This window comes from Falco rusticolus, chromosome 5 (assembly GCF_015220075.1).
Source record: "Falco rusticolus isolate bFalRus1 chromosome 5, bFalRus1.pri, whole genome shotgun sequence".
Classification (NCBI taxonomy): domain Eukaryota; kingdom Metazoa; phylum Chordata; class Aves; order Falconiformes; family Falconidae; genus Falco; species Falco rusticolus.
In genome coordinates, this window is record NC_051191.1 from 16,365,108 (window position 1) to 16,392,695 (window position 27,588).

Here is a 27,588-nt window from a genome sequence, read left to right on the forward strand (position 1 = left end):
CATTTCAGCCCTTGCTTTTTTGAGATGACTAAATATAAAACTAGCATAGCCTCCAGAATGCGTAAAGCTCACTGGAGAGCTAAAGATCAATCTTCCTAAACAGCAGCATATTTAACTATTTTTTTATAATTTTCTTTTGGGAGAGAGTCTAACTTTCAGTTCAACTTAAAATGTGCTACAGACCACACCGAAATGTCAGCGATGCATGCTTTATACTGGTTTTAGAGGTGATTTGGGACTGGATCACTTTCATATTAAATTTTGGGAAAGAATCACAATTTTCATAGTTCTAATATCCCATAGCCTAACAGATCTCAAGGACAGAAGGTCAGCACTCCACTTTTTTTCTGAAAACTTGGCTTGTTAAAAGGGTTTCAGCCTAAAAAATAAAGCTATTTACTCAAAACCTGTAAGCCCATTCAAAACGTTGCTGTACTATTTTTAGTTATTAACAGCAGCGTGACCCACAGCGTGTTCTGTTCTGTTACTCAGTTTCTTGTAATCACATCTGACACACTACAGATAAAATCAAATTAATCATGTTATATATGAACAACTGTAAATTATGTCGGCAGTATTTTTGTTCCAAAAATGAATAAAAATATTTCTGTATTGAGTGTTATCTGTAGATTGGTGGAGTGTTCATAACTATGATTTTTCAAAATTGGAAAAGTAAGCACTAGCTAAAAGGACACCACTGGCTATGCAATACCTAAATAGAGTTTAAAGAGGTTCTTGGTCCTTAGATTTCAGAGGGACTTGGTAGGCATCTTCACTTCATGGACAAGTGCAGACACTGTTGGTTTGCCAACCAGCCACAGGAGAAGACAAGTCATTAATTGTGCTGTTCAACCTTCCTCACCTGCAGGTGCGACCCTGGCTTTTCAGGGCCGGCGTGTGAGATGGCATCGCAAACCTTTCCCGTCTTCGTCTCGGAGAGCTTCACCAGCTCCCGCCTTTCCTCCTACCACAGTTTTTACTCCATCCGGGGGGCTGAGGTCAGCTTCGGCTGCGGTGTCCTGGCCAGCGGCAAGGCCCTGGTCTTCAACAAGGATGGGAGGCGCCAGCTCATCACCGCCTTCCTTGACAGCTCCCAGTCCAGGTGAGAGGGAAGGAGCAGTAATATGAGGCAAAGAATTTGGGGTACCCCTCCCCTTCCAGCTACAACCTTGTGTATTATTAAGCCCATTGTTTTAGCAGGAAGAAAAGTTTTTAAAAACCATCTAGTTCCATATTTTCATGGTGATTTCATAGCCTTGCCTTTTTTCCTCCTGCTTTGTAAACAACAGAGCCCAAAACAGACTGGAGGGAAGTTATTGTACAGCTCGGATGGAAAATATGAAATGTTAATATCAAACCTGAGTGTCAAAGCCAAGTGCTAATTAATTATTTATAAGGTTGTGTTTATTTGACACCTTGTGGCAGCTGATTAGATCCATTCACTATGTCTCCCTCCCCTTCAGTGCCTAATAAATAATTAAATGCTGTAATGATTGGCATTTTTTAACTATATGTGCCACATTGCATTACTTGACAGTAAAAACAAATCATGTGTACAAAACCCCATAACTGATATTTATCAAAATTTGTCTGGATTGAGAAGATCTGAAAACAACCCGGTTAGGAAAAAAAAGCCAAAAACCAAACCACTATGCAAACGGTACCCTATAAATACTTGTGTAATTCTGATTCAGGTTCCTGCAGTTCACACTGCGCCTGGGCAGCAAGTCAGTGCTGAGTACCTGCAAGGCACCCGACCAGCCCGGGGAAGGAGTGCTGCTGCACTACTCCTACGACAATGGGATTACTTGGAAACTATTGGAACACTATTCTTACCTCAACTACCATGAGCCAAGGTATGTACATAAACATTACAAAGAGTGTTATCTACATGCAGGTAATGCTGGTAGTGGCAGTCTATGTCAATGTGGAGAGTAAGTACATCTGCCCATACACCCCAGTGTGGGGGTGAGTGCAGTGAAAAACTTTTACTGCACCCTGAAAGTTACTGCTTTGCCTTAAAATTTTGCAGCTGTTTTGGGCACTTCCCATTTTTGCCTGCTTCTGTAAAAATGAATGTATGGATTTAATGGCATTTAAGTCTTGGGTGATGTGACAGAAGAAGCTGAGGCAGTGCGGGATGAGGGATAGAAATGTACTTGTGGGAAACAGAGGCGTGCCTCTTCCCATGGAAGCAGCCAATTGTAAAGAAAAATTAACATAAATTATTTGTAGCTTTGAAGCCGTAGACACCTTCACTACACCATCCTCTGGGATTAGGAGTTTGCAGTCAGTGCAGGAAAGCTGGGATCTCATTGTGAGGGTCTCTCCAGGTCAGCAGGCAAGTTGTGCCTGCTCCCACTGTGGCTGTGCCCATGCCTGTGGGTCGGACTCGGTGCCCTGAGAGAACCTGCTGGTGACTGTGCCTGGGAATTGTACAAGTCACAAAGAAACTGAACAAAAAGCTCATCTCATCTAGCAGCGCTTATGTTTGGTGACAGATTTGAGAGGAAAGTATCTGATGTATTTGGAAAGATGGTGTTGTTTACAGCTACATTTGTGAGACCATCCGCCAATTTTAATAAAGCATTACAAAATCAGGACTCTTCATGAGCACACCTGTACTGCAAGCCCAGGACAATCTGGGCTGGGTCTCTGCAAACCCACTCAAACCTAGAAGCATCCATCTTCATGGGGTACTGCAGCAGAACCAATAAATCCCAATGAAAGGAAATGCTCTTCAAGGGAGCACACGAGAGGCAGAGCCAGCGATGGCATTGCAGGTCCCATCCCAGCAGGTCCATTCCTGCCACAGGGCAGCTTTGCACTGTGCATTGCCCTGTGTCCTCTTCTCTACCCCTCCACCCAGTTCCAGGATAATGCCTGAGCCAGCCTTAGGGTGGGACTGTAGGTAGGCTGCAAGTCACTTTAACTACGTACAACTTTCATTATTTATATTTATCCAGATCAGATCAATGTACTGAAAAAAATATTAGATTTCCTCACCTTGTTAATAACTCAGTACAAAATTACAATATACAAAATGTGATTAAGAATATTTAAATGGAATAAAAAAATTGTAACGTTAAATATATTTCCTGGGAGCTATAAGAAATACTCAAAAATCTGAAAGGAATGACTGTATTTGGTAGAAGTATATCACAGTAGACTTTAATTTCTGAAGTTTTAAATGTTTCCAAAGGAAAGATCCTATGTACTGGAACACTCATAAGCCTTCTTCAGAATTCCCTTTCCCATCCTTTATTATAGTCACATATATATTTTATATGCCCCTGTTTCTAATTCTTACATTCAAGATTACAGCTCTAGGAATTATATTTCCCTAAAGGTTTTTAATATATAGCACTATGAAATTTTTATAACAAAAAGGAAAATACACATTCTGGTGACTGATTTTAATGAAGTTTAAGATATAAATGTAGTAAATTCTATTGATGTCAGAGACTTCTTTTGCTTTTGAGATTAAGTATGAAACACAATTTCTGTTGTTCTGACAGAGCAAAGAGCTAAGCACAACATACACAAGTTAGAAAGGTTTTGCCGTGGGATATCTGTAGTCCATTCTGGGTAGATGTAAAAATGACAGACATACAAACCTGAAGATAATGCTGGCAATAATTATGATGAAGAACATGAAGAAAGCTTTACCTTTTCATATTATGTTGTCTGAAGATATCAGCATTTTTGGTAACATAGATGGACTGCTGCAAAGTTTGGCAATCAATCTGTATCCAGAAATTTAATTAATCTTCAGTCATACAAAAAATAATTACACATTTAATGTTCTGCTGAAAAGGTGCATTTAATCTGCTAACATTTGACAGCTGCATTTTTCTTCTGAGCAGAACAGCGGTGGCTTTTCAACATTAGGTATGCGCATAGCTTGAAAGAATGAGATCAGAGCAAAGGTCTCCCAGCTGGTTTTTAAGAAATCTAATGGTAGCTGGTAATGTTAGTAGGAACACTTTTCTTCTCTGCAGCAGAAAAGTCATTAGCAAGAATCCCCCTCCCTCTCCATCTATCTCAAACAAATCAAAGCCAGACAGGAGAAGCTGTTATAACTGGAGATGTAGTCAGGTTCTGCATACTAACATATGTGCCATATATGGTGGTTTCTGCCAATGTTTTTAAATTGTGTTTGCTTAATCCCCTGGGATAAGAAATTTATTTTAGCATGTGTTAAATATTTTAACATCGAATAGGTGTACCAGTGGTGTATGTCATGATTTAGGATTTTCTGTAAATTACTGTCAGTAAGAATTAGAGTCCACGTGGGCAAGCTTATGAGAGTTAAGAGTGAAAAGGAATATTCAGGCATTAAAAACAGCCACCAGCAGAGAAATATTCCCAGGATTATAACAGAGCATTAGCTCACACAAGTGCCAAGTGCTTCACAGCGTATGCTGCAGACAACGCTCCTTCTAGCCAGGGTACTGGCTTTCCTCAGGTTCACCCTGCTGAACCGTGGAAGACAAAATTATCAGTTCCTTTAGCATCAGATTTAGAGTCATTTGTGCTTTTAAAAATTATCTCAAGAAGTTGTAGGGTTGCTGCTTATTAGGGAGCCCTTGGAAGAAAGAAAGTCCTTGTTGCTTATTCACATACCAGAGAGTAATGGCGCTTGGTCTTTCTCCTAGAAGGGTATGATGTTTGAGCATGTTTATTTGAGCAGCAAAAGAAATGTATACACCATACATATAGTGTGTGCACTGCTGGTCCCTTGCCATGGGGACGCAGCAGCCATCACCTCTGGCTGTCCCTTGTCCCTGCCTTCTCCAGCCTACAAGTGGCCGAAGGCAGCTCCCAGGAATGCTAGCCAGGACTTTTTGAGTGCTCTCCACCTCTTCAGCTGAGCTGTTTGATTTTTTCTTGCTAATGGGTTAATGTATTCTTCTTTAAAATCAGTGTGACACTAGGCAATGCTATTGTAAGTTTACTCTTTGCAAGGACAGTTTAGCAAGTCATTTTTAAGAGTATGCTTTTGCACTGAGTGCCACAGACACAAGACTGTTTCACATGTGCAGAACAAAATATTACAACAGACAGCTTGGAAAGCCTTAAATCTGGAAAAAAACTTGGTGGTAAAGTACAAAATTATGTTTCCAGTTTCTCTGATTTGTCATTTTATCCACATTTCCTCTAAGAGAGAAAGAAAAATAATCAGCTATATGATGAGCTTGCCAAAACCTCTTTTGACAGCAAGTAATTGTACACTGCCGGAGACGAATGTCCCTGTTGCCAGTCTGTTTCCCAGCTCACGTGCGTTGTGTGGGGCACCGTGGTCCTAGTGATTTATGGAGCTTTCAAGAAAGTGTCGTTGCTGTGGCAATTAATGCATGCTCCCTGCTGCTGAGTACCATAATTGCTCCTGGAAATTAGATATTACTCTTAATTTTCTTTGCAGTTTGTCAATTATACTTTTGTTGACATAGCTGCCATGACAAATCAGGTGACCTTGCATACCAGGAGAAGCACCTAGGACTCACCTCCAGTTGTATCTCCATGTAACTACAGAAGAAAAGAGTCTGCCATACAAGACTACACATAATCACATTGTCTGACAAGACGAACCTTTTCCACTTGAACATGGCAATTTACAGGGGTGGGTTCTTCTAGGACAGGAGCAGCACAGGCATGACATCAGTGCTGTGCAGAAACAAGCACAGACATTATTAGGAAGGTGCGTGTCTTCATATCAGAATAAAATCTACTGAGTCTCAGAAAATGGAGCTGGAATTCACAAGTTCTTGTCAACTGATCATCCCTTTGCCAGTCTAAGCAATTGAACTTCAAATGGAGGGCATTCAGTTTTCTTCTGGCAAGGAAGAGCACCTTCACATTTACAGAGCACCCCACACTAGCAGCAAAATTTACAAAATTGGTGGAAACTATTTGTGGCTTTTGCACATGAATGTCTTTCAATTTCATTGACAACCAAGAGAACTAACAATTCCTCTGTCCCTGGTAGAAGCTATACCAGTAGATGCTAAGGTAATTCAGCTGAGGCTGAATTTAACCCACGATTTTTAGGGTCAGTGAGAAAAAATAACTATAAAATACATCCCCATAGAATTCTGACAAACAGCAAGAATTTCAATAATAATTTTCCTGTGTTTTCCAGAATAATTTCAGTGGAGCTGCCTGAAGATGCAAGACAGATTGGCATTCAGTTCAGATGGTGGCAACCGTATCACTCTTCTCAAGGTGAAGATGTGTGGGCGATCGATGAAATTATCATGACCTCTGTGCTTTTCAATAGCATCAGCCTGGACTTCACCAACCTAGTTGAAGTCACACAGTCTCTGGGATTCTACCTGGGAAATGTTCAGCCCTACTGTGGACATGACTGGACTCTTTGGTGAGAAAAATTTGTTCCTTTCTATTCTACTTTTGTATTCTTTGTCTATTCATCCGGCTAAGAATCAAGTGATTCCTGCAGATGAATCCTTCTGTCAGTTATTCAGAAAAATTGTGTCTCATCCTCACATTATGGACAAAAATACAGTTGCTAATCTAATTGCAATTAGCAGTAAGTTTTTATATGCCATTGCACAGAAATTTTTGTTAGATGGGAATGTTGAATGTAGCATTCTTTCCCCACAAAATACTTGAATAATATCCTAATGGAAACAATTTAGAAAATTTTCATAGTCTTCACTTAAAATGCAGTCAGGCTAATACGAGTATACAGGTTATGAAATAATCTGTTATGTACAGACTCTGAATATTTTGTAAGTAATGTTCAGATCTGTGTACATAGCCGTTAGCTTACACTCCAAAAGTAAAGGCAGCAGAATGCTGGTAGAATGACAATAGTTATTTGTAGCAATTTTGTCTGGTATTATCCATTTTGTCATTTATACTGTGATCAGCATTATGACAAATTGCAATTATGCCTAAAATGTGCAGTGTATTTAGAAACGAAAGCAAGAAAATATCACCTGCCCCGCCCCCTCCCCCCCAAAAAAAAGGCAAGAAATTAAAAAGAAGTGAAAACCAAAGTAAAATAAAACTGTTAGGATTGTGTAAAAATAAGTAAATTAGTAAATTAGTAGAATTAGTAAAACATTAACCTAATTCACAAAAATTAAATTCTGGAGTATGTAAGTGTAACATTTAGAATTAATACAAGGGAAGCTCAATTTAATCTCTATGTTTTGATTAAAACCAAATAACAGTTTCATGCTAGTCTGATCAACATATAAACCCAGTATGGCTTTAATTGGCATAGATATATTTATTTGGAGAAAGTACAATCACAGTAATTATAGAAAGCCTCAAGAAAATACAAATAATTTTAGCATCCCCATGGACACTCAGAGAAACACTGTTGGAATTTTATTAGCAAGTATCCCTGAACAATCTGATTTGACTTTCTGATCATCTGTCAAACTAAAAGGAGTTGGCTTAGCAGTAGGAACAACACTGGATGTGTTCTAGCGGTGATAATGAGGCAGTAGAAGCACCATTAACCACTTTAATAAGGACAAGGAAGATACTCGCTGCTCATTAAAATGAAACAACATGTTAGGGCTCAAACTGTTTGCATCTTCTTCATCAAAGAGCTGGAATGAAAGCCCTTTAATGACATTGTTTTCCCTCTGTTCTTGTAAGACCAGCTTATCATGGGGAAGGGGGTAGGTTATTTAAGATAGCAGAGGTTCCTCTGCTTTCCTCCTATGACTCTAAATCAGAATCAATATAATAAACACTAAGCTAAATTCTCCATCACATATATTGGCTAGGATTTGTAGTGCTCAGTCATAGTGGAAATGCTGAACTTCCCATGCATCAACTAAAGAATCAAATCCTTTGCAGTATTTCCTTACTATTTATGTATAAGTATTTTTCATTATCACTGGAAGACATGAACTCTATCCTTCATTGACCTTGTTTCTCTCAAGGGAAATTTTTAAACTTACACAAAGTCTGTACAAATGGCTGCTACTTAAATTAATTATTGTTGGCTTTTCCCAGCTGTGAGTCCATTTGGTTCTCGTTTTCTAACTCATGTCTTGCTATGAGCAGAATTTGCAGTAGCACTGACACCACCCTCTTGAGAAAAGTCTGACAACTGCTTTTTCATTAGTAGAACTATGGGAAATGTGCTATAAATCATTTTACAGGGTGTCATCCCCAGGCCCATTTTCAGTGAATTGCCTTTAATTGTCTGTTAGGCCTCTGCTTTTGCTTCAGAATCAGTAAATCTGAAATACATATCCTTTAAAATTTGGGAGAACTGAGGGTGTTTTATTTTTGTTGAAGAGGGAAGTTGTTCTTTTCAATAGCTGGCTTCATTTAGAAAGGAAGGGTTTATTGATATACGTATGTTTTGAGCAAACATGATTATTGAGTGTTTTATAATGTTCCATATCTGGAACAGTCACTTTATTCAATTGTAATCATCAACATTTGGTTTCAGATTGGTCTTTAGACTATTACAGCAAAGTATTTATTAAAGAAAGGATTCCAGAACACTTTGGAAATTAAATGTTTGATGATGTCTGTTAATTCATCACTTCTATAAGATGCTCATACACAGGCAAGGTTTTGACCCAAATGCCTATGAAGTGTTGCATTTAAGTATTGGTAAGGATGCTAATAACACTTCTTCTGTGGTTTTTTTTTTTTTTTAATATTCATCTGGACACAAATAAAATAGCTTTATATAAATAAACTGTCTCAGTCAGATGACAACATTATGATTTAACTCAATGTAATGAACAATAGAGTGTCCCACTGTCCCTGGAGCAGCCTGAGGGAAGACCGTAAATCTGGCTCATAACGAACTATCATTATGGAGCAATGTAATATAGCTGCCCTACATCAGCTTGATATTTTACCTGTTTTATAACATGTTTTGTCTTTTAGATTAATTAGTACTCTGTAACATGCAGGAAGTTTATTTCGGGTAATTGACTTAATTAAAATATATGAATATGTTTAGGAATTATTTAGCCAAGTAGATGTGATGTGATGTGAAAAGACATAAACATCTCCTGCTTTTGATGGAAGCAAAGTTGGGGCTGCTGTGAGCATTTGACCATCACGTCAATATTCTCGGTCAATACAGCTTTACAAAACTAGCTGCATCCAATGTGGCTTTTCAGTATTCCTGAAAGTAGCGGCCTTGAAACATGGTAACTCTGGGGATCCCAGAGCAGTTTGGAACAGCACAGACTGGCTGACATTGGCTGTGATATCATTCCCAGAAGTACCAATTAGTTGGCAGTGCTTGGAGGGAGAGCAATTGTTCTGAGGGCACCTATGGGTATTGTGTTCCTGCGCCTCCACAGGTCTAATTATGTACACACCAGAAACCAACTCACAGCTACATACTTATACAAAAATGTAGCCTCTGCATTCTCATTTCTGAAGATTTTTTAGTTAATTATTGTTACGCCAGGGACGTTACTCTGCTTTTTACAAAATCTGGAAACGTAATGCAGCTGCGTGACTCCCAGAACAAAGGAAATATTTGGTATTCCAGCAGAAGAGCATGCCCCTAACCACAGACACGGGAGAGCTGGAGAGTGAGGAAGTGGCAAGTAAGGTGGAGCCCCCACCTTTAATGTTACCCTTGTTCAGCTGGAGGCAATTTATGGATGATAAAGGACTTTGTGAACCCGTAATGTGATTTCCTCCCCTTAAAAGAGTTTCTTATGGAGTATCACAGATTGTCTTCATCTCATCACTACCTTCCTTTTACACATTTCTTTAATATCCATTTTAAAGAGCTGTTTTGCCTTTAAAACAGTGCTTATTTAATGTATTGTATAATTTCCAGTGGCTAAGTTATTAAATAATATCCAGTGGGTAAGTTATTAAATGAAAATTAATACTAAACTTAAATTGTTTTACTCATCACCTGAATGCCACCTGTAAAAAAGATGACAGTTTAAGGTTTTTTTCCCTAGTTTTACACCTGTGATATTGAATAGAGGGAATTTTTGGGGAGGCAAAGAGAAAAAAGGAAATATTTACTTCTTTGCGCCTATACGGAATATCGGTCCTTCACTTGTCTTCCATCACTTTGGGGAAGACAGCTTCTGGGCAGATAATTCATCAAACTGTTTAGTTTCAATTCCTTTATTCTGTTCAGATGAGCTTTAGGTAACTGTGATGTGTTGTGAGCAGGTTTATGTGTGCAATGCCAGATCATTTTCCAAAGCATTGCTGCCTATAACTTTCAGCTGATTACACTGCACATAGGTGACTGATACCTGGAGAGCCTGGTTGTAATGGCACAGATTTCCCAAGAGAGTTTTGGTAAAACTTTGTTTTCCCACATCAGCCATGAAATTTCAAACTGCATTGTAGAAATTAAAATTTTGTCAGTCCAAGTCAGCTTTAACTTCTAAATTTGCAGGTTTTTGTCATTTTGAAAAGTATAAAATAAATTTTGAAAGAAAAATAAGTTCAGGGATTATCCAAACAAATTCTTCTGAGGTGCATTCAGGTCTACCAATGAAGCCACAAACCATGAGTTGCCAGCTGGACCGCGGATGAATGGACATTATACCCTCTGCTCAACATCAAATTATCCTTCCCATTGAGAACAAAAACACTGACAACATTCACTGAAAGAGCAAACAGTTGTGATACAGTTTTCCAAGGTGACTTACTGCCTTCTGGTCCAATTGTCCATGACAGTGCCCCAGCAGTGCAGGGAATGTCCATCCACAGTTGGTTTGTGGTGCTGATTGACGTAGACTGGTTAGTTTCATATGATGCCATGAACTGGATCATCGTTTAGGAAATAAAGTTGCAGAGAGCAAGGTTAGCGAGCAAAAAGGAGCCCAGACCTTAACTGCCAAGTAAGAGCACTTTGATAATGGTAAAACTAATGCCAGCTTTCAGTAATTTCTTCTAGAACTTTAAGGTAACATGTTGACATTTATGGCTTAGCTTAACTGCACCCTCTGGAAGGGACACTATAGAAAAGAGTGTGGGTCAGTGAATTAATTTAAAAGAGTGCTAAGTAACGCTGACTTGTATTCCTAGTCTTTATGCTGACTTCGTCATGACCTTGAACTTTACAGGGGTAGAAGCTAATATATTTTATTGTATGGTATTGAAAGATCAGGGTTTCTTATTTAAGATGATAAACTGTAACTTACTCGACCATAAGGGCAACCTTGAACTAGATTATTCCCGTCATCAGTGTACTGAATGTACCTTTTTATTTTTGCATGATAATTTGCAGTTGTTTTCTGTAAAAAGATGCAATCCCTATCCTAAATTGTTCACATTTAAAAACAGTTTTAGAAAATGTTTTAGCTGAAAGGACTACAATACTTCTGAAGACACTAACTAAACATCTCAAACTAAGAAGGAGGCGATTTTTATTCTGTGTGAAATTTCTTAAAAACGTTCTGATTTGAAGGCTAGTGTGCAGGATTCAAAACGTAGTTGTTCTTACTTCCTTCTTATACCTCTCTTGCATTTGTTGGTTTGGGGTTGGTTTTTTTTCCTTTTCAAGAGTGCATAGAAGAAAAAACTGCATTTAAATTGAAATAACCCTATAATTTAAAACTATATGTTGTGTTACCATGTATGTGATAACTGGGTACCTTGTACCGTATGCAAGGCTTGGTTTGTTCCAAACATTACTACTGACAAAATTATCTTCTCCAGTCTACTGGATAATATAACTCTTGTATCAGTGTATCTTGCAGAAAAGAAGCTGAATATAGGCAATATTAATCCCAAAACATAGTCAAGTCAATGAATGCATTGCATATAGAATCACTTGAAAATCAGTGGAATGAAAAGCCAATCAAATACGAATATTTTAAACTAAATGCAGCGTATCTTTACTGTCCAGTGTTTGAATGAAACTACAGCTGTTACTGTGACACGACCTTAGGCAACGGACACTCCTGGGGAATTAACTTTATGTTGTTTTTTCTGTACATTATCCATTGCTTGATCCTAATGTGATCCTTAATACAAAGAGCATATAGTAAGAACTAACAGAATAATTCAGTGTTTCACACTCTGGGATACATCAAGGCCTCTCTGGTAATTTGCAGAAGGTACCAACAGAAAGATGCTTCTGTGCATGGTCTCGTCCCATGTGCCAATCTACAGAACAAAGAAAGAAGCAGCACTGCGTTTAACCCAGAACCATTCTTAATGTTCCCTTCTGAAATATTTTGGAGATGGATCCTGATTCTCTCCTTACATCTCTCAGTTTTACAGGAGATTCAAAGTTAGCTTCTAGCATGCGCTACGTGGAGACCCAGTCTATGCAGATCGGAGCTTCATATATGATACAGTTCAACTTGGTGATGGGCTGCGGTCAGGCATTTACTCCTCATATGGACAACCAGGTGAAACTGGACTACTCCACCAACCATGGCCTCACGTGGCACCTTGTTCAGGAGGTGAGGCTGGCAGCGAGGACCTTTGTCTTCCATAAACTCTGCTTATACAAAGATCATCAGAGATACACGTGTGGCATTGAACAAAGGGAGATGTTTCCCTCATTCCCCTTTCTATAAAGAAATTCTCAGTTGAAGTCAGTCAAAATTACCAATAGAAGTATTTAAACTGTTCTGTTCTTCATGATATTTGGAAGAAAGGTATCTGAGAACCTTAAACACAAAACTGACAGAAATGAACCAAGCCTGAGAAAAGAACTGGGGCACACTTAGACAGAGCTACAGAGTAATGGCTGAGATCTTTCCTGTGCTACTGTTTTGGGTTGGGTTTTTTTTTCAAAGCAAAATGCATCTACTGTTTCCTGGAATTTAAATGGATAGAAATTCTTTCTACCCTTGTGTGCAGCCATTTCATAAATGGAAAGCACATTCCTTCGGGGGATTGTAATATAGAGCCTTTCATCTCCCCTCCCTGGTTCAAACACAGTCCAGGGCCGTAATGACCAGCTCTTTCCCCGTCTCTGCTAGAAGTGCAAATAGCAGTGTTAGCTGCTATTCCCCCGTGTGGCTCAGCTCTGCCTCAGCACAAATGTGAATAGCACATTTGGCCATAACTTGTGCTTTTGTTTTCCCTCTTAGATGTCAAGCTAGACTTTCCGTGGCCTCAGGGTGAACTAACCAAGGTCCTTGGGCTGCCTCCGAGCAGATTCAGAGGGTGTCAGGGAATCTGTCCTAGTGCCTTTTCACTGTATGCTCTGTAGGTTCAGAGAGGGATTTGAATGTCCAGTCCCAAATCTTCTATGAGCAATGAAAGCATTGTCCTGTTACCGTTTGCCACGTTGTGTTTCACCACGTTTACTTTGGTGGGCAGAGCAGGGAACTTTTAAATTTTGCAAATCGAAGTAATGCTTTCTTACCTTAAACAGAATTCAGAGGAAAGCTATAAATACTGTATTTCAAACATTGTTCATGTCCTTTATACCTAGCAGGCATCATCATGGTGTCCAAGAATAGTTCCTAGTGGTGGGTGTTTGGGGTTTGTCCTTGCCATCAATGGAAGATTAGTTGCCTTCAGATTTTAGTGCTCCTTTTCTCTCTCAGTGGAGCTGAGTTCAGAGAGAAGAACTTGCAGCCAAATAATTTTTCTCACACCACCCGTGTCGCTGTGATAAAAGAGTAATGGAGAAGGCTATTTGTAGTATATTTCAAGGACGTAATCTGGCAAATACACAAAACACTAATTAATTAAAATGTTTGAAAGTTTTGTTTGCTTCACAAGCACTGATCAGATCCTGTTTTGTAAGATCTTCTAGGGGAGATGAATCAACAAAAAATGTTTGAAAAATGCTGGAAAGGAAACTAAGCCTTTAGAAAATCTACTGAAAAAAAAACCCCAACAAAACAGAATAAGCTATCAGGTCTTCATAATACTCTAAGATATTTGGGCAATAAATTTCTCTGTTAAATACATTCTGCCCTTCTTCATATGTAATATATAACTATTACTATATATTTTTATATTTATATATATAAATTAGATATAATTTAACTATTAAAATATTCTTAATTGCTCTAACTACTTTAGAGAATTATTGTTTTATTATTAGTTTCAGAGCAGTCAAAGTAGGCTGCTTGCACATGCAGGTGTCTGTCCCAAAGCTCTCCCTCTTGCCTGATGTTGCTGGCATGAGTCCAGCAGTGAACAATGAAAGGTTTTCAGAGAGGTGGGGATGGTCAGGAGGAGCTGTGCTGTGACAGTAGTGGCAGAAGGGACTCTGAAGGGGTAGCTAGAAAAGGAGCACACAGGTTAGTAGTAACATTCAAGCACTTCATTAATACCTCATCAAAATCTCAGCATAAAAATTTTGGTTGCTGTTCTGGAAATACATAAATAAATGAATGGAATATTATGGAAAAATGGAGTAACATGGGAAAGGCAGGTCTAGAAAACAGTAAGAGGCCAGGATAATGGACTTTATTTATATTTTGTATAAAAAGGACATGATAATGATCAGATTTTCTGAAAAGAAGAAAGAAAATTTGGGGAACAGATCTCTCTAGGAATCTAGGAGTTAAATGCAGAAAGAATCATAGAAGCAGTCAAGGGGAATTTACACCACTTGCTGTAGGCATCAAAGGTAAATGCATCTGCAGAGCATGGGCCTCTGGTGGCACCTTCAGTAGACCGTGGTTGGGTGCTCTTGTGTAGCGATGTCTGTTGCTACTGCTGCTTCCCACTGCAGATGGAGGGAGCGAAGGGAACCCAGAGTCCAGAGGCAAGGGCTCACAAGTAGGTCTCTAAAATGACTGATATAAAAGTTTGGAGGTCAGTTCTATAGACTTACTCCATAGTGGACTTGCAGACTTACTTCATAGTCTGCGCTAGATGTTAGGGCAAGAATTGTGAAAAAAATGAGCTAGATATCTCATGGAGGGAAACAGAGCATTGCTAGTCATTAATGCTAAACTCTTTAAATGAGTCATATGGCTTTCTCCTATCCTCAATTGTACTACTGTTAGCTTTCTGAGAAATTTCTCTGCATCATGCCAGCATTTTTCTGCCTCTGGGTCTTTCACACCAACATCTGGGCCCAGACAAGCTCCTGATTCAGTGAATGTTTAACCCTTTCTTCTGTCCCCAGTTCTTCCTCAATGTTAAATCTGGTTTTCAAATGTTTTACTTCAAGGAATGTCTTCCCAGTATGCCGAGCTGTCAGGAGTTTACATCAGCAAGTATCTACCACTCCAGCGAATTTACTCAGTGGAGGAGAATCACCGTCCTTTTACCACAGAAGACTTGGTGAGCATTTCTTTCTTTTTTTTTTATTTTTTTGAGAGTGCAGATAATTCATCTAGTTTTAAATTGCTGTGACAAAGATCAAGTCCTCTGTAGATCATACTTATGCTTGTGGGTGGAGCGCCAGGGTATCTGAGCTGAACCTGTTGCAGATATTTAACATAAAATGCCTTCCTTACATAACAGAAGAGTGAAATGATGGTGAAGTCACCAGAAGCTATTGTTTAGGATTGTTTTTAATACATACTGTGACTCTTCTAATAAGGTTCAGACCCTTTCAGAAATAGTGGTGCTTGTCTGTAAATGCCCTACTGGAGGAAGGCTTTATTTGGATTGTTAATTTTTATTTTGCACATTCCTTATTGTTTACATCTTCAGACCAAAGCCTTGTATAAACAATAACTAATGATTCATTTCTGGGAATTTTTTACCTCTTGTTTCTTTTTATAGCATTTCTTCAAAAATAACATCCTCTTCTGCAAAAAACAGCAACAAAAATTATCAGAAAGCACTACCCTATTCATATTATTTTAATCAAACTTGTTTTGTGTGCCCTAACATTTTTATTTAACTAGGTCATTTCTTCCATTATTTATTTAAAAGCTTCATTATAACGTACAAATGAAAAGTTGTCATATATCTCAATAATCTTCAGGGCTTCCTTCATTTGAGAATTAAGTAATTCCAATTAGATTTACACTTTGCTTATGTTTGACCTGAATCCATCACAGCAATTGCAATGAGAGCTTGCTCAGATTAAGTTATCATTGTATTTCCCTGTCCTTCATCATTTTTCTGTGCTCTCCACGGCCTCAACACAACCTACTTCTACCAGCCACCCCACGATGATACCTTCATTCAACACACTGGCCATTTTTACTGTACAGCCAATACTCAGAATTTCCTATTTCCAGGCAAAACATCAGGGGCAAGTATTGAATCCTTAAAGTATATCAGGTTAGATAATACCAAATGGCACAAGTAAGCCTATAAATAACTGCTTTGCAGTTAGACTATAATGTACTAAATCTTACATGCTGTTATGTGCCACCAGCTGTAAAATCTATGGTTTATTTAGGCACTTAGGAGTTTAAAAACTGTCTACAATTTTGCAGGTTATACTCTAAGAGTAGGCTGTTATCTTAAAATTTATTTATGAGATATATACTGTACTTAAAATTATTATTATACACTGTATAGTTGATGATAATACCAATGTTGTGGGCCTTTTTTTCTTTAGGATCTAGTAATTTTCCTCAGCATATGAGGTGACAGAAGCAAATAATTCCATTTTAATTTAGGATACTGTGGGGAGAAATTATGATGAAATAATAGCTGGGTTCCTGTTTTATGCTGCACACAAATCATAACTATTTCACACTCTATCTTGTATCTGAAGGGATTCCTGTTTGTTAGCAGGGTTTTGTTTGTAATTAAGGTACGAATTACCACTGAACATTACTTTGCTCTTCATAAAGCACATGTTCAGTATGACTGTGTTGTGCTGTGGTGTAATCAGGGTGAAGAGGAAGGATGGCTGCATGTTCCCCACCAAAAGCAATCTGGCACACCAGACACATCTCAGCCGCTTTCCCTCTTTTTTCCCCTCCTTTTCACTGGCAACAAGCAGACCAAGGGCACAGTTGCTCCTTTGGGTTGAGATTGGGAGGGGATTTTTTTTGTATTTGTAAAGCGCCCTTACTAACTGAGGGCAAGTTTCTGCCTTTACAAACCTGGAGGTTACTGGTGAACATTTGACGTGGAGAGCTGCTCTGCCAGTCTGGCGACACAGAGGGCATAATCCCGGGGGCCTGGTAGCAAATATTCACCACAGGGCTCTTCTTCAGGGTGTCCTCCCCCCTTCTCCTCTCCCTTCCCCACCCATGCCCCCCTGCAACAACCATCCATGGGCAAAAATTTGGTGATGGCTGGGAAGAACAGTGCAGAGGGGGAGAGCCAGGTCATCTGCCTTCCCAAAAATGAGGGGAGGGAAAGGGGACTCTGAGGACCTTCCTTCTGGTTCAGCCTCACAAGACAAGGGCTGCCAAATACACAGCCTGCGCTGTGCTTACTGCTCAGGGGAATAAACCACCTAAATAAGGATTCAGGACTGAGGACTGAGGTCTCATTAGCCTTGCTCTGGCCCTTGGTAGCCTCGACATGCCTTCACACCCCTGTGCAGCCCTGCTATGATTGCCAGGGCTTTTATTCCAGCACGCACACGTCTTTGCTGAGGGTCTGCACCCTGGGTGCACAGGTAGTCTCCTTCTGCAGTGCTGTGCTCATGCAGCCAGGATGTTGTTAAAAACAGCACCTATTTCTCCTGTAAAACTTTCTGGGCATGCTGGTATTTCTGCACATCTGTAGATGTTCTGCATCTGGCAAGCATGGGTTTACAAGGTCCCCGTGTTATCTGAGATTTGAGGTGTTAGGAGGTCTGCTGCAACAGTGAGACTTGTACTGGAGAAATGAAATATATGCACCTGCTCACTGAAATTGTATTGTACTTGAACTGAACATTTCTAACACTGATGAAAATTAATTTCAGTTTTATGGGATGCATTTACATATGAACAGGCCTTAATGAGATACAAGCAGCTGTCAGTTGCTGACTTCATAAACAAATCAACACCTAATGACTGAATGAGAGTTTCAGGATAATTGGGTAAATGTAATTACGGTAACTCAGAAGGTAGCAAATACAATTTTATCAGCTACAAATTTGCATTAGATCATTAGGGGTTTTAATATCAGGAGAGAAGACAATGATTTTATTTTAACCCACATATCAGAAAAAGTCTATAACAGAAAGAACATTATTTCACTCACAATACATCTGGGACATGATTTTCTTGTGCTTATGTAAAATGTCACACAACAACAGTGACTTTTATTTGACATCAGCCTAACTTAGATATTTCATCAGAAAGCCAGATTGCCTTCCAGTAGCATAAAAAAAAGAAAAAAAACCCCAACAACCAATAAAAATAAACCCAAACCCCAACGAACAAACCTGGGAAGACATATGAGGAACTAGGGTAGTTTATTTTGGTTGTAATAAAATGCTTTCATAACTCCTCAATACTGTACTTCTCGTTTGAATAGGTGTCCAAATGGTGACTGTCCAAAAACCTGATATTTTATCACTGAGAATGCAGCTGACACTCATCTCCTTATTCTCTTTTCTCAGTTAACATGGCTTTTTTAAAATGCTGATTACCATTTTTAACAGCATAATCCTGTTAAGCCATTGTTACCTCAAGGTGCAAGAGCAGCCTTGGAAAGCTTTCAAAACCAGTGAGCAGGACCAGCCTTTCGGCCACGTTGCTTTTGCAGTTGCGAATTCAGCTTAACACACACTATCCCATGCCCAGAAAGGGATCTGAGTCTGTGAGAGCTGTTGTGGCCCACAGCCGTGTGACAGCGGCCCTGCGTTCCGCGGGTTGCCCATGACCGCCTGGCTGGGTGGGAAGGTGAGGGCAGCCCCTCATCCCGCAGCATCTCGGGGGCCATGGGATTGCCGCAGCCACAAAGCTGTCCTGGAGCAGAGCTTTCTCTGTCTGAAGCTAAAAATAACCCCCATCCGCTAAGATGTTGCTCCCCAGGGACAGTCCCCAGCTGCCCAGCCAATGCACACACCTCCTTTTCAGCTGCATGTTCATCTCCAGGCGGCAACGCAACTCCTCCCTTAAATGAGGGAAACAAGTCTCCTGCCATCACCGCATTCATCTGGGGGAGCCTCTAAGAAACAAGGGGAGCTGAGCTCACCCTTAGCTTGACGTGCAGCCAACATCTGAGACCCGAGGAGGAAGGCAGAACCGCTCCAGCGGCACGTGACCCTGTGCTCTGTGCCTGGTGGGGTGGCCAGCCCGGCAGCGGGAGCGGGACACTGAACCTGCCCAGGGAAACATTTTGCTGAGGCGAAACCCAGGCGAGCCCCAGCACAGGCTGTCAGCTACTATACCTGCCAGCCTCCATGCCTGCTGCCTCCATGCTGCCGGCCTCTGTGCTGCCAGTCTCTGTGCCTGCTGGCCTCTGTGTTGCCAGCCTCCATGCTGCCGGCCTCTGTTGTCCTCTGTGCCTGCCGGCCTCCGTGCTGCCGGCCTCTGTGCTGCCAGCCTTTGCCAGCCTCCATGCCTGCCAGTGCAGGCCCAGCCCAGGGAACAGCCCCGCAGCAGTGCTGCACAGGGGTCTTCTCCGTGGGGTTTCAGCTGTGGTGCTGCCCTGGGCACAGAGGTGTGCATCGTTATTACCTGTGGGTGGGCTCTCCCCGCTGTTTGCGTAGGGTGGGTGTGAGGGGTGCCCCAAACCCCGCCACAATGAACCCCCACAGCCACCCTGCAGGGATGTTTGCGCCTGGCAGAGGCCAGCGAGCGGCTGAGGAAATGCCACCAACGCCACACCAAGCAGCATGGGGAACTGCATCCAGGCAGCACCGCCACTTGTTGGGCACCACAAGACTTCCATGGGATGGCAAAATTACCCCTCTGTCACTGTGAATCCCCCCCTCCCACTCCCCAATTTGTGTAGATACCCCTGGGCTGCAGTCACACACCCCACCTCTACCCACATGCCTTCCCTACCAAAAACTGGAGAAGCCTGGCCACAAGGCATGCCCTCCTGTCACCTGGGCAGACGCGACTTTATTGTGCTGGGAGGTCATGGCTGGGGGCGCGTTGCCTGCTCTAAAACCTTTCTTTGGTTTCAGTATTGTTATTTTGCTCAGCCCACATGAGAGTTAACACCAGGTGTTAGCACTCCCTCCGGAGCACACAGCCTCTCTGGGCTCTCTGCGGTGCTGTTGATGTTCTGTAGCGAACATGAACGCCACCACCAACCTGACAAGCTGACTTCAGAGCACTTCAAAAATAAACAGTAAATAATCGTGGTGAATATGGACTGTCCGTTGTGCCTATGCAAGCTTAGGAAGTCCTTCATGTGCAGATTACTGGCATTGTGCACTTTTAATGGATAATTGATAGCTCTTTTAATGTAACCCATCAATACGTTGTATCCTGAGGGAGTATTTAATCAGCAGATCTACCCCCACAGATTAGCTCTGCGTGCTGTAAAAATGATTACAGTATTTGCAATATCAAGCAGATATTTAAAACAAACAGGGGTCATTCCAATTAAAAATAAGCCTTTGGACAGCTTCACTTGTTTGCTAAAGAAATTCAAAATTGGTGTTTTAAAAATTTCTCCAAACGTGTACTAAACTAATCTTTGTGTCCTTATAACATGACCTGCTCAGCTGTACTGTTCATTGTGGCTGCACAGCCCTCCTTTATCCACTTCTCTATTTCCATACATGTGAGCAGGTGGCTCAGGCACCTTTATAATATTCACTTTAATAGGTCTTATTCTACATAAATTTTTGGGGGTAGGAGGAAGGGCTCTTTGTCTTGAATTGTAGTAACAGCATTACATCCTGTGCCATCATAACATAGCCGTACAGCTCAGAAACGGGCTAGGAAAGAAACTCCTACTTCTTGTAGGAACCTCCTGCTTCTCATCCACAGCCTGTCTAGTCAGCCCTTGGCCAGGCATAGGCCTGTCCCATTTTAAAGTCTGGTTTTTAATTCTCCACAGTCAAACTTGCCTTCCCTGTCCATCCCCTACATAGCTTTGCAACCCAGCCTCAGCACCCACGTTGCCCCCACCCACCCCTTTTTTCCCAGATGCATCACGCAGCCAGCACAGCCTCTTTTGCTGCATGAAAATGAATGATTTCCCGTCTTTGTTTCACTTCACATGCAACATATTTATCTTAATCTCATTCTGGCACAAGCATAGATTGGAGGATCCCTGCGCCTACCAGCTGGGAGCTGCCTCTAGCCAGTGCCTGTAACCTGTTGGATGTGCGCAGGTTGGCAGGGCAGGTTGGAAAGGCTCAGCAGTGACAAAAAATTCGTCTTCTCATAATTCAATCTCTTCTCCAGCCTTGATTTTTGAGGGTGGTGGATGTGAGGCTGGGGTTGGCTAGCAGGAGTCATTCAGCATGGAAAATGACAGTGTTGCACTGGACAATCTCTAGAGGACCAACACCAAGCACTTTTTAATACATATGTTACCTGACCCCACTATAATAAAGAAAATAAAGCTGTTGAAGAGAAAAATTTTAACTAGAAAGGAGAAACTAGAGCAAGGTATTCTGCTTGAAGAATATTAGAAATACCCAGAGCTTAGTTTTATATATATATAAAAATATAAATATATTACATATAATGTATGAATTATTTTTTAATATGAATGTATTCAAAATACATGTATGAATGTATGAATTAAACATTGGGTATTATAGATTTTGTTCCAGTAGTTGGCCAAGAGTGAGCTATTAACCATGGGGAAAAAAAACAGGTGCTATGAAACAGGATCTTTGTTAAAAACTTGTGATTGCAATGTCACCAGTAGTATGTGAGTAAAATCTAGTTTAGAATCATCCTGACAAAAAAAAATTCTACAGCCAATAAAAAACAGTTAATTAGTGTTGAAGGAAATAGCCAGTATTCAAAGAGGAGAAATGCTTACACTCAAGAACTTTGATTTAATAGTTGTTTTTAATTATAAATATCAGAAGAAACCTTTTTACACAACTTATATCCTGTTAATTGTGAGCAAAAATGTGATTAAACTAATGCCCTAGATCCACCTTTCTGGTTTTGCAACCTGTGACCCTTGCAGAGTGGCACTCAATAAAAATCTGATAATATTCATTGATAGGTTTATCTTAAAATAATGCACAAAACGCCCTGTAACACATCTGCAGCCTTCCTCAGAAATGTCATTAATGATGGAAAGGCCATTATATAGCCCTGTCCATCATCTAAAAAGGTCAATTCCAAAATCTGCCTTTGGTTGTGCCAGTCTTTGGAGACTGAGCTGTGATTGTGATAACACCTTACTTTATTTTTTTATAGTTGCATCTTTTTTCCTACAGTTCTGTAAAGAATTGCAAATAAAAGTGTTGTTATTGGTTTTAAGGTCCAGCGCCACACGTTTCCGCTGGAGTCAGTGCTACTACACAGCCCAAGATGAATGGGCCTTAGACAACATCTACATCGGACAGCAGTGCCCAAACATGTGCAGCGGACATGGCTGGTGTGACCACGGCGTTTGCAGGTATAAAGCATTTGCCAGTTCCACTTAACAATGGTCTCCTGCTACTTCAGGTATCCTATTATTTTGCTTCCCCACCCCGCACCCTGCTCCGTTGTTCTTATTTTTAGATTAAGCATTAAAAAATAAAAGCCATGGGGGGGGTTAGACTACTCAAGCAACATTAACAACCAGTTGCTCCACACCTCTCTGTCCAAGAACCCATACCCTTGGTAGATCCAGGCATCAGAATAGCTTTCAGTGGCACAGGGCTGTCCTGCCGCAGGTGTCCTTGTGGCCCCTCTAGCCCTTCCCACAAGGACCGCAAAGATCAGCTCAGTGCTGGAGCTGTTTTGCTGGGGATCAGAAGGATGCCAGGGACCAGCTCAGCACTGCCTGACAGCCTTTGTCAGACTGGGTGCAATACCAAGGGTACAGACTATAGATTTAAACTTTCTGGACACCACAGGGTTTTTTTAGAAACTTCTTTAAGCTTTTTAATTTTTTATTTTTTTTATATTTTTATTGTGTATTAATTATTAATTTTATTTTATTTAATTTTTTAAATATAACTTATTATAAGATGAATAAATATAATACATTGTATTCATTTTATAAAACATAAATTATAAAACTAAATTTATATAAATTACTACGTTAAAGTAATTATATTATTTATTATTTAGCTTTTTAGAGGTTTTTAGCTTTTTTCCGTTATACAGTTACTCAAGTTTGTTGCCAGGATCCAAAATTCCAATCCTAGAATGTTTTTTTATTTCACATCTCATTTTTAAAGGACAGTGCACCACCTTAAGTAATTACCAGTGCCAAATAAAGTCTTTAAAAGCTTGTTACATTTACACTTCCTTGCAGGTGTGACTTGGGGTTTCGGGGTACTGAATGTCAGCCTGAAAATCCCCTTCCTTCGACTGTCATGTCTGATTTCGAGAACACAGACAGCCTGAAGACAGAGTGGCAGGAAATTATTGGGGGAGAGATCGTCAAGCCTGAAGAAGGCTGTGGGGTCATCTCCTCTGGCTCCTCACTGTACTTCAACAAGGTACTAACGAGGGATGGGAGGCTGAGAAAGGCACATACTGTAGGTTTGAATGGAGCGTGATGCGGTTGTGTGGCAAAGAAAAGGAAGGTGGCAGAAAGCTGCATGCAGTATGAGAAGTGCCTTAAACAGCACAGCTGTGCTCTGCAGGTGAAGAACAAAGCAATCAAAAGAAGTAGGGAAAGACACGCATAATGTATTCAAGAAATATCAGCTGTAGTGGAAGGAAGTAAATTGTCAGTGCGCTGGGAAGTGTATACATTCATACTGTCTTAATTGTGCATTTTCTGCTTTAAGACTTAAGACTGCTTTAAGACTTTCTCAGCTTCCAGCAGCTCCCATTTGTTTTTTCTGTACTGTTGTGGGAAAGGGATGGAGAAAGGTTTGCTTTCCAGGGGACAGGCAGCTTAATCGGAGGTCACAGGACCAACAACTTCTGAAAAAGCAATGCCGCCAGACTTTAAGGAAGTGGTTAGCCTGTAGGAGCATACTCTTTTGTATAACTTGGATGCTTTGCAGACAAAAATAATAGAGCAGGAAAGAGAGATAGGGAATTCTGCTAACTAATAACAATTATAACTAAAATAAAAAGAGATCTTTATGACCAGATGTAAGATTACGGGTTGTAATCACAGAATTATTTTTTATTGTTGCTTCTTGAGTCTAGTACTGGATTTTGTTCTTAATTGAAAGGAAGAGTATAAACGCAGCTATGTGCTTCTCTTCTAAAGGTTTGATCAAACTGCCACCGCTGTCATGAAAGCCAGATTAGTCCCAGAAGGATAACCCAATATGCAATGCTGTATAATTGTGTGTTGTTCACCTCATTACAAAAATCTAACCCATCAAATAATTTTCGGCACTCCTACATAGTCTCACATCCAGCTCCCCTGGAAATGCAGCTCTGTGCTGAAAATTTCATAATAAACCAATCAGTATAACTAGCTAATTGTGATAATTGGATTTTTTATATAATTGTCTTCTCTGTTAGATGTTTTTCCTTCTGGCTCAGTTCCTTATGCCAAGTTTCTCATAAGTAGTTTGCTAAATTAGAATTAACCTGCTATGATCTTTCTTCTGATTTTTGCTAAGGAGGAGTGAAAAACTCATTTAGAAATTCCTAGCTTCTTTCTATTGATCTCTAAGGGTTAGGTTATCATTCATTTCTTGAGTAGTAGCAGTCTGTGTGGCATCAACAGAAGGTGGTTTATTTCACTTCTTTTTAGATCTTTTTCAAGTCGTATAGTGGCCATGCTGGTAGGTAATAAAAAATTATTTTTATAGTTGCCCAACAGTTGTGTATTGTTTTGGGAGCTCATATTCACAGGCTCAATTTCTTTTCATTTGCTCAAATAGCCACTTTTTATTTGAATGTCTAATATTTACTGCCATAATCAATTACTGCTACCGGAATTAATGTTGGCTTTATTCTGCCAACCCTCTATCTTTTGTTTTACAACTCATTTGAATCAATTGTAGGTGTGTTCAGAATACAGAGCTCTTCCAGTTAGCCCCTGCAATTCCTGAGAGGTTTTATGTCACTTGTGCCCTTTCTCAATTAACCTGGTTCTGTGGTTAACCCTTTGGCAGGCAGAGCTGCTGTGGGGTGTAGATACGGAAAACCCACCTGGAATAGTTTTACAGCCAGAGTTTGATCCACGGCAGGTCAATACTTTGGGTACCCACAGCCAGCTGGGATACACCTACCCGTGGGGCAGCAAGGGTGTTTGCATCTTTATTATCAATGGTTTGATTTGATGATGATAATTTCAAATTCTTACGGATCTCCAAATGAAGCTGTGAAAGCAAACTACCAAAAGATTATCAGTGTCACTTTGGCCAGTATTAGCCACATGGGGCTGCACCAGGAAGATTGGGGCTGCACCCAAAACTCAGCCCATCTCACTCTCACAGCACCACCCAGGAAAGCTGTGCTCCTAGGGGTAAACCACCAAATAAACCAAAACAGCAGGCATAATTCAAGATCAAATCAATATGACTGTATCCTAAATGAGTTTTCCAAGGGTCAAAGGATTCTTCATGGGTTTTAGTTTTCATCAGTGGTGCAAGCTAACCAAGTTTCAAAAGCACAAGCATTCAGCTTCCAGAAATTAGTCTAGGAGTGCGACGTGGCCTGTTTGGTGGGGACTGCAAATGAGCTATGAACTCAGCCTGCAACATCAGCAAAGTAAAATGTTCTGAGAAAGCAAGCAAGTAGTATTTATCTGTTTACCCTGAACTAGGTAGAAAGGGGAAAGAGGTGGTGAGTGGAACAGGATTAAAATTCATATATCATCTTATTAAAACCCACAGATATTTTAAATCTCAGCCCATAAATCTTGTTACTTATGTCCAGCAAGATCACGTCACTTGCTTATCTCAGATTTGTCTGGAAATTTTTCAGAAGGGTCATGAATGTACAAGTGAGCCAGAGAAAACCATAAATATTACTTAAAACATAGGCATCATTTTATAACTTAGCCATGTTTTCCTTTTAGGTACCTTTTTGTGCTCGGAGATGGACAGGAACCCATGATTTTTAGGGAATTAGGAATACTAGGCGTGTTGCCAGTTCTGATCCATTTTGGGGAGCAGTGCCAGGTTGCAGCTACTTTTAATGAATGCAAAGTATGATCCCTGCAGCCTCCCTCCAGCTGCACATATTTGGCTTTGCCCTACCTATAAAAGCTTGCGGTGGCACAGCGCTGTGTCGCTGCAGGGCTGTGCCAGGCGTGGGGCATGGGGGTCACCTCTGTGGGAACCTCTGTCCTGCCTCAGCATGGGCAGCTTCATATCACATAGGCTGCTGATATGCAAACCCACAAGCTCAGCCTCAAGCACCAGGGCACAGGGGAAGAGGGGAACAGGCTAATTCCAGTTACAATAAAAGGCTTTTAAAACTTAAAGCTTTTTTTTAGCTGAATATACTCTGCCTTCCTTTGCCAACATGCAGAGAGTGACCATGTTGACCACAGCATAGACATCCAAGAGCTGTTTCCTGCTAGAATTCAAAAACGTCCTTGGAAAAGCTGTTCGCTAAAATTTATGAGGCTCTTTTTTCTCTCACTTAATGCTTAGGTAAACCTGAAACCAAATCCAGAGGTTGTAGTTGAAAGACTCCTGATTTACAACACTTGCTAGGAAAAAGCCTTAGTTTTGCATAGGAACAAGTCCTACTCAGGCAAGGCATGAAAAGAAAATGCCACTCCCTTGTTCTGCTGTAGGAGACGGGCTTCAAGCAACAGGTATTATAGGGGCTATAATTTCAGATGACTGGGTAACCCTACACAGTGCAAGTTTCGACTGGGGAAATGAGACTGCAGAAATGTCCTTTTACTGCTTTATGATTAAAAAGCTGAATACTTAAAAATTTACCCCTGGTTGACTCAGGATACCCAGCATCTGCTTTTTGTCTTCTGAAGGTACCTGGGGCCTTGAAAGAATGAGATGAAACAGCTGTGTGGAAATTGTGCTGTGAAGTTGCATTGTGTGTTGAAATATAATAATAAAAATTCTTGTGGCATCACAACGTGGTCATTAAGACATAAAGAATGGCCAAGCAGAATCATTGTGTGAAAGGCAAAAACATTCCATGTTAACACAGAATTCAGTGTCCTCCGTGTTGTGCAGTTTTCTGTGCAATATTCATCTGTTGGACTTTAAATAACGTCTATTCATAGTGAAAGTGATATATATAATATTATTATTGTCTCTCTGTTCTTTATATTGTAGGCTGGAAAAAGACAGTTGGTAAGCTGGGATTTGGATACAACCTGGGTGGATTTTGTCCAGTTTTACATCCAGATAGGAGGAGACAGTTCTTCATGCAATAAACCGGACAGCAGAGAAGAAGGTGTGCTGCTGCAGTACAGCAATAACGGCGGTATCAACTGGCAGCTGCTAGCAGAAATGTATTTCTCTGACTTCAGCAAACCCAGGTATAATTTTGCTCTAAATTAAATCTGTACTGCATCAGCTTTTAAAAAAACACCTATTTCTCAATTTATGAAAACATGAGTAATAATTTCAAGTTATAACGTTTAAAAGCTGTCATTATATGGAAACTTTTCCAGGCTGCCAAAGTAAACTACTGCTGTCACTAGGATGGAAAAATCTAATGAAAGTGGGCCTTAAAAATAATGAAGTAAAATAGAAAGTTTCCAGTCACTCACCTCCCATGTGAAACATGACTGAAATGCTAATATCTGCAAAACATTAGTAAGCAAGTA

The 27,588-nt window shown here is 40.4% G+C and overlaps 1 protein-coding gene across 2 annotated transcripts in view; it reads left to right on the forward strand.

Annotated features, from left to right (window-relative positions):
- RELN (reelin) overlaps positions 1-27,588 on the forward strand; it is a 297,870-nt gene that overhangs the window by 196,465 nt on the left and 73,817 nt on the right. For both annotated transcript variants that reach the window (XM_037387677.1, XM_037387678.1), the window contains exons 18-25: positions 869-1,102; positions 1,695-1,856; positions 6,143-6,379; positions 12,218-12,410; positions 15,095-15,207; positions 22,189-22,326; positions 23,176-23,362; positions 27,092-27,297. In XM_037387677.1, the coding sequence (XP_037243574.1) occupies positions 869-1,102; positions 1,695-1,856; positions 6,143-6,379; positions 12,218-12,410; positions 15,095-15,207; positions 22,189-22,326; positions 23,176-23,362; positions 27,092-27,297 (1,470 nt within the window). The remainder of the gene's footprint in view (positions 1-868; positions 1,103-1,694; positions 1,857-6,142; positions 6,380-12,217; positions 12,411-15,094; positions 15,208-22,188; positions 22,327-23,175; positions 23,363-27,091; positions 27,298-27,588) is intronic.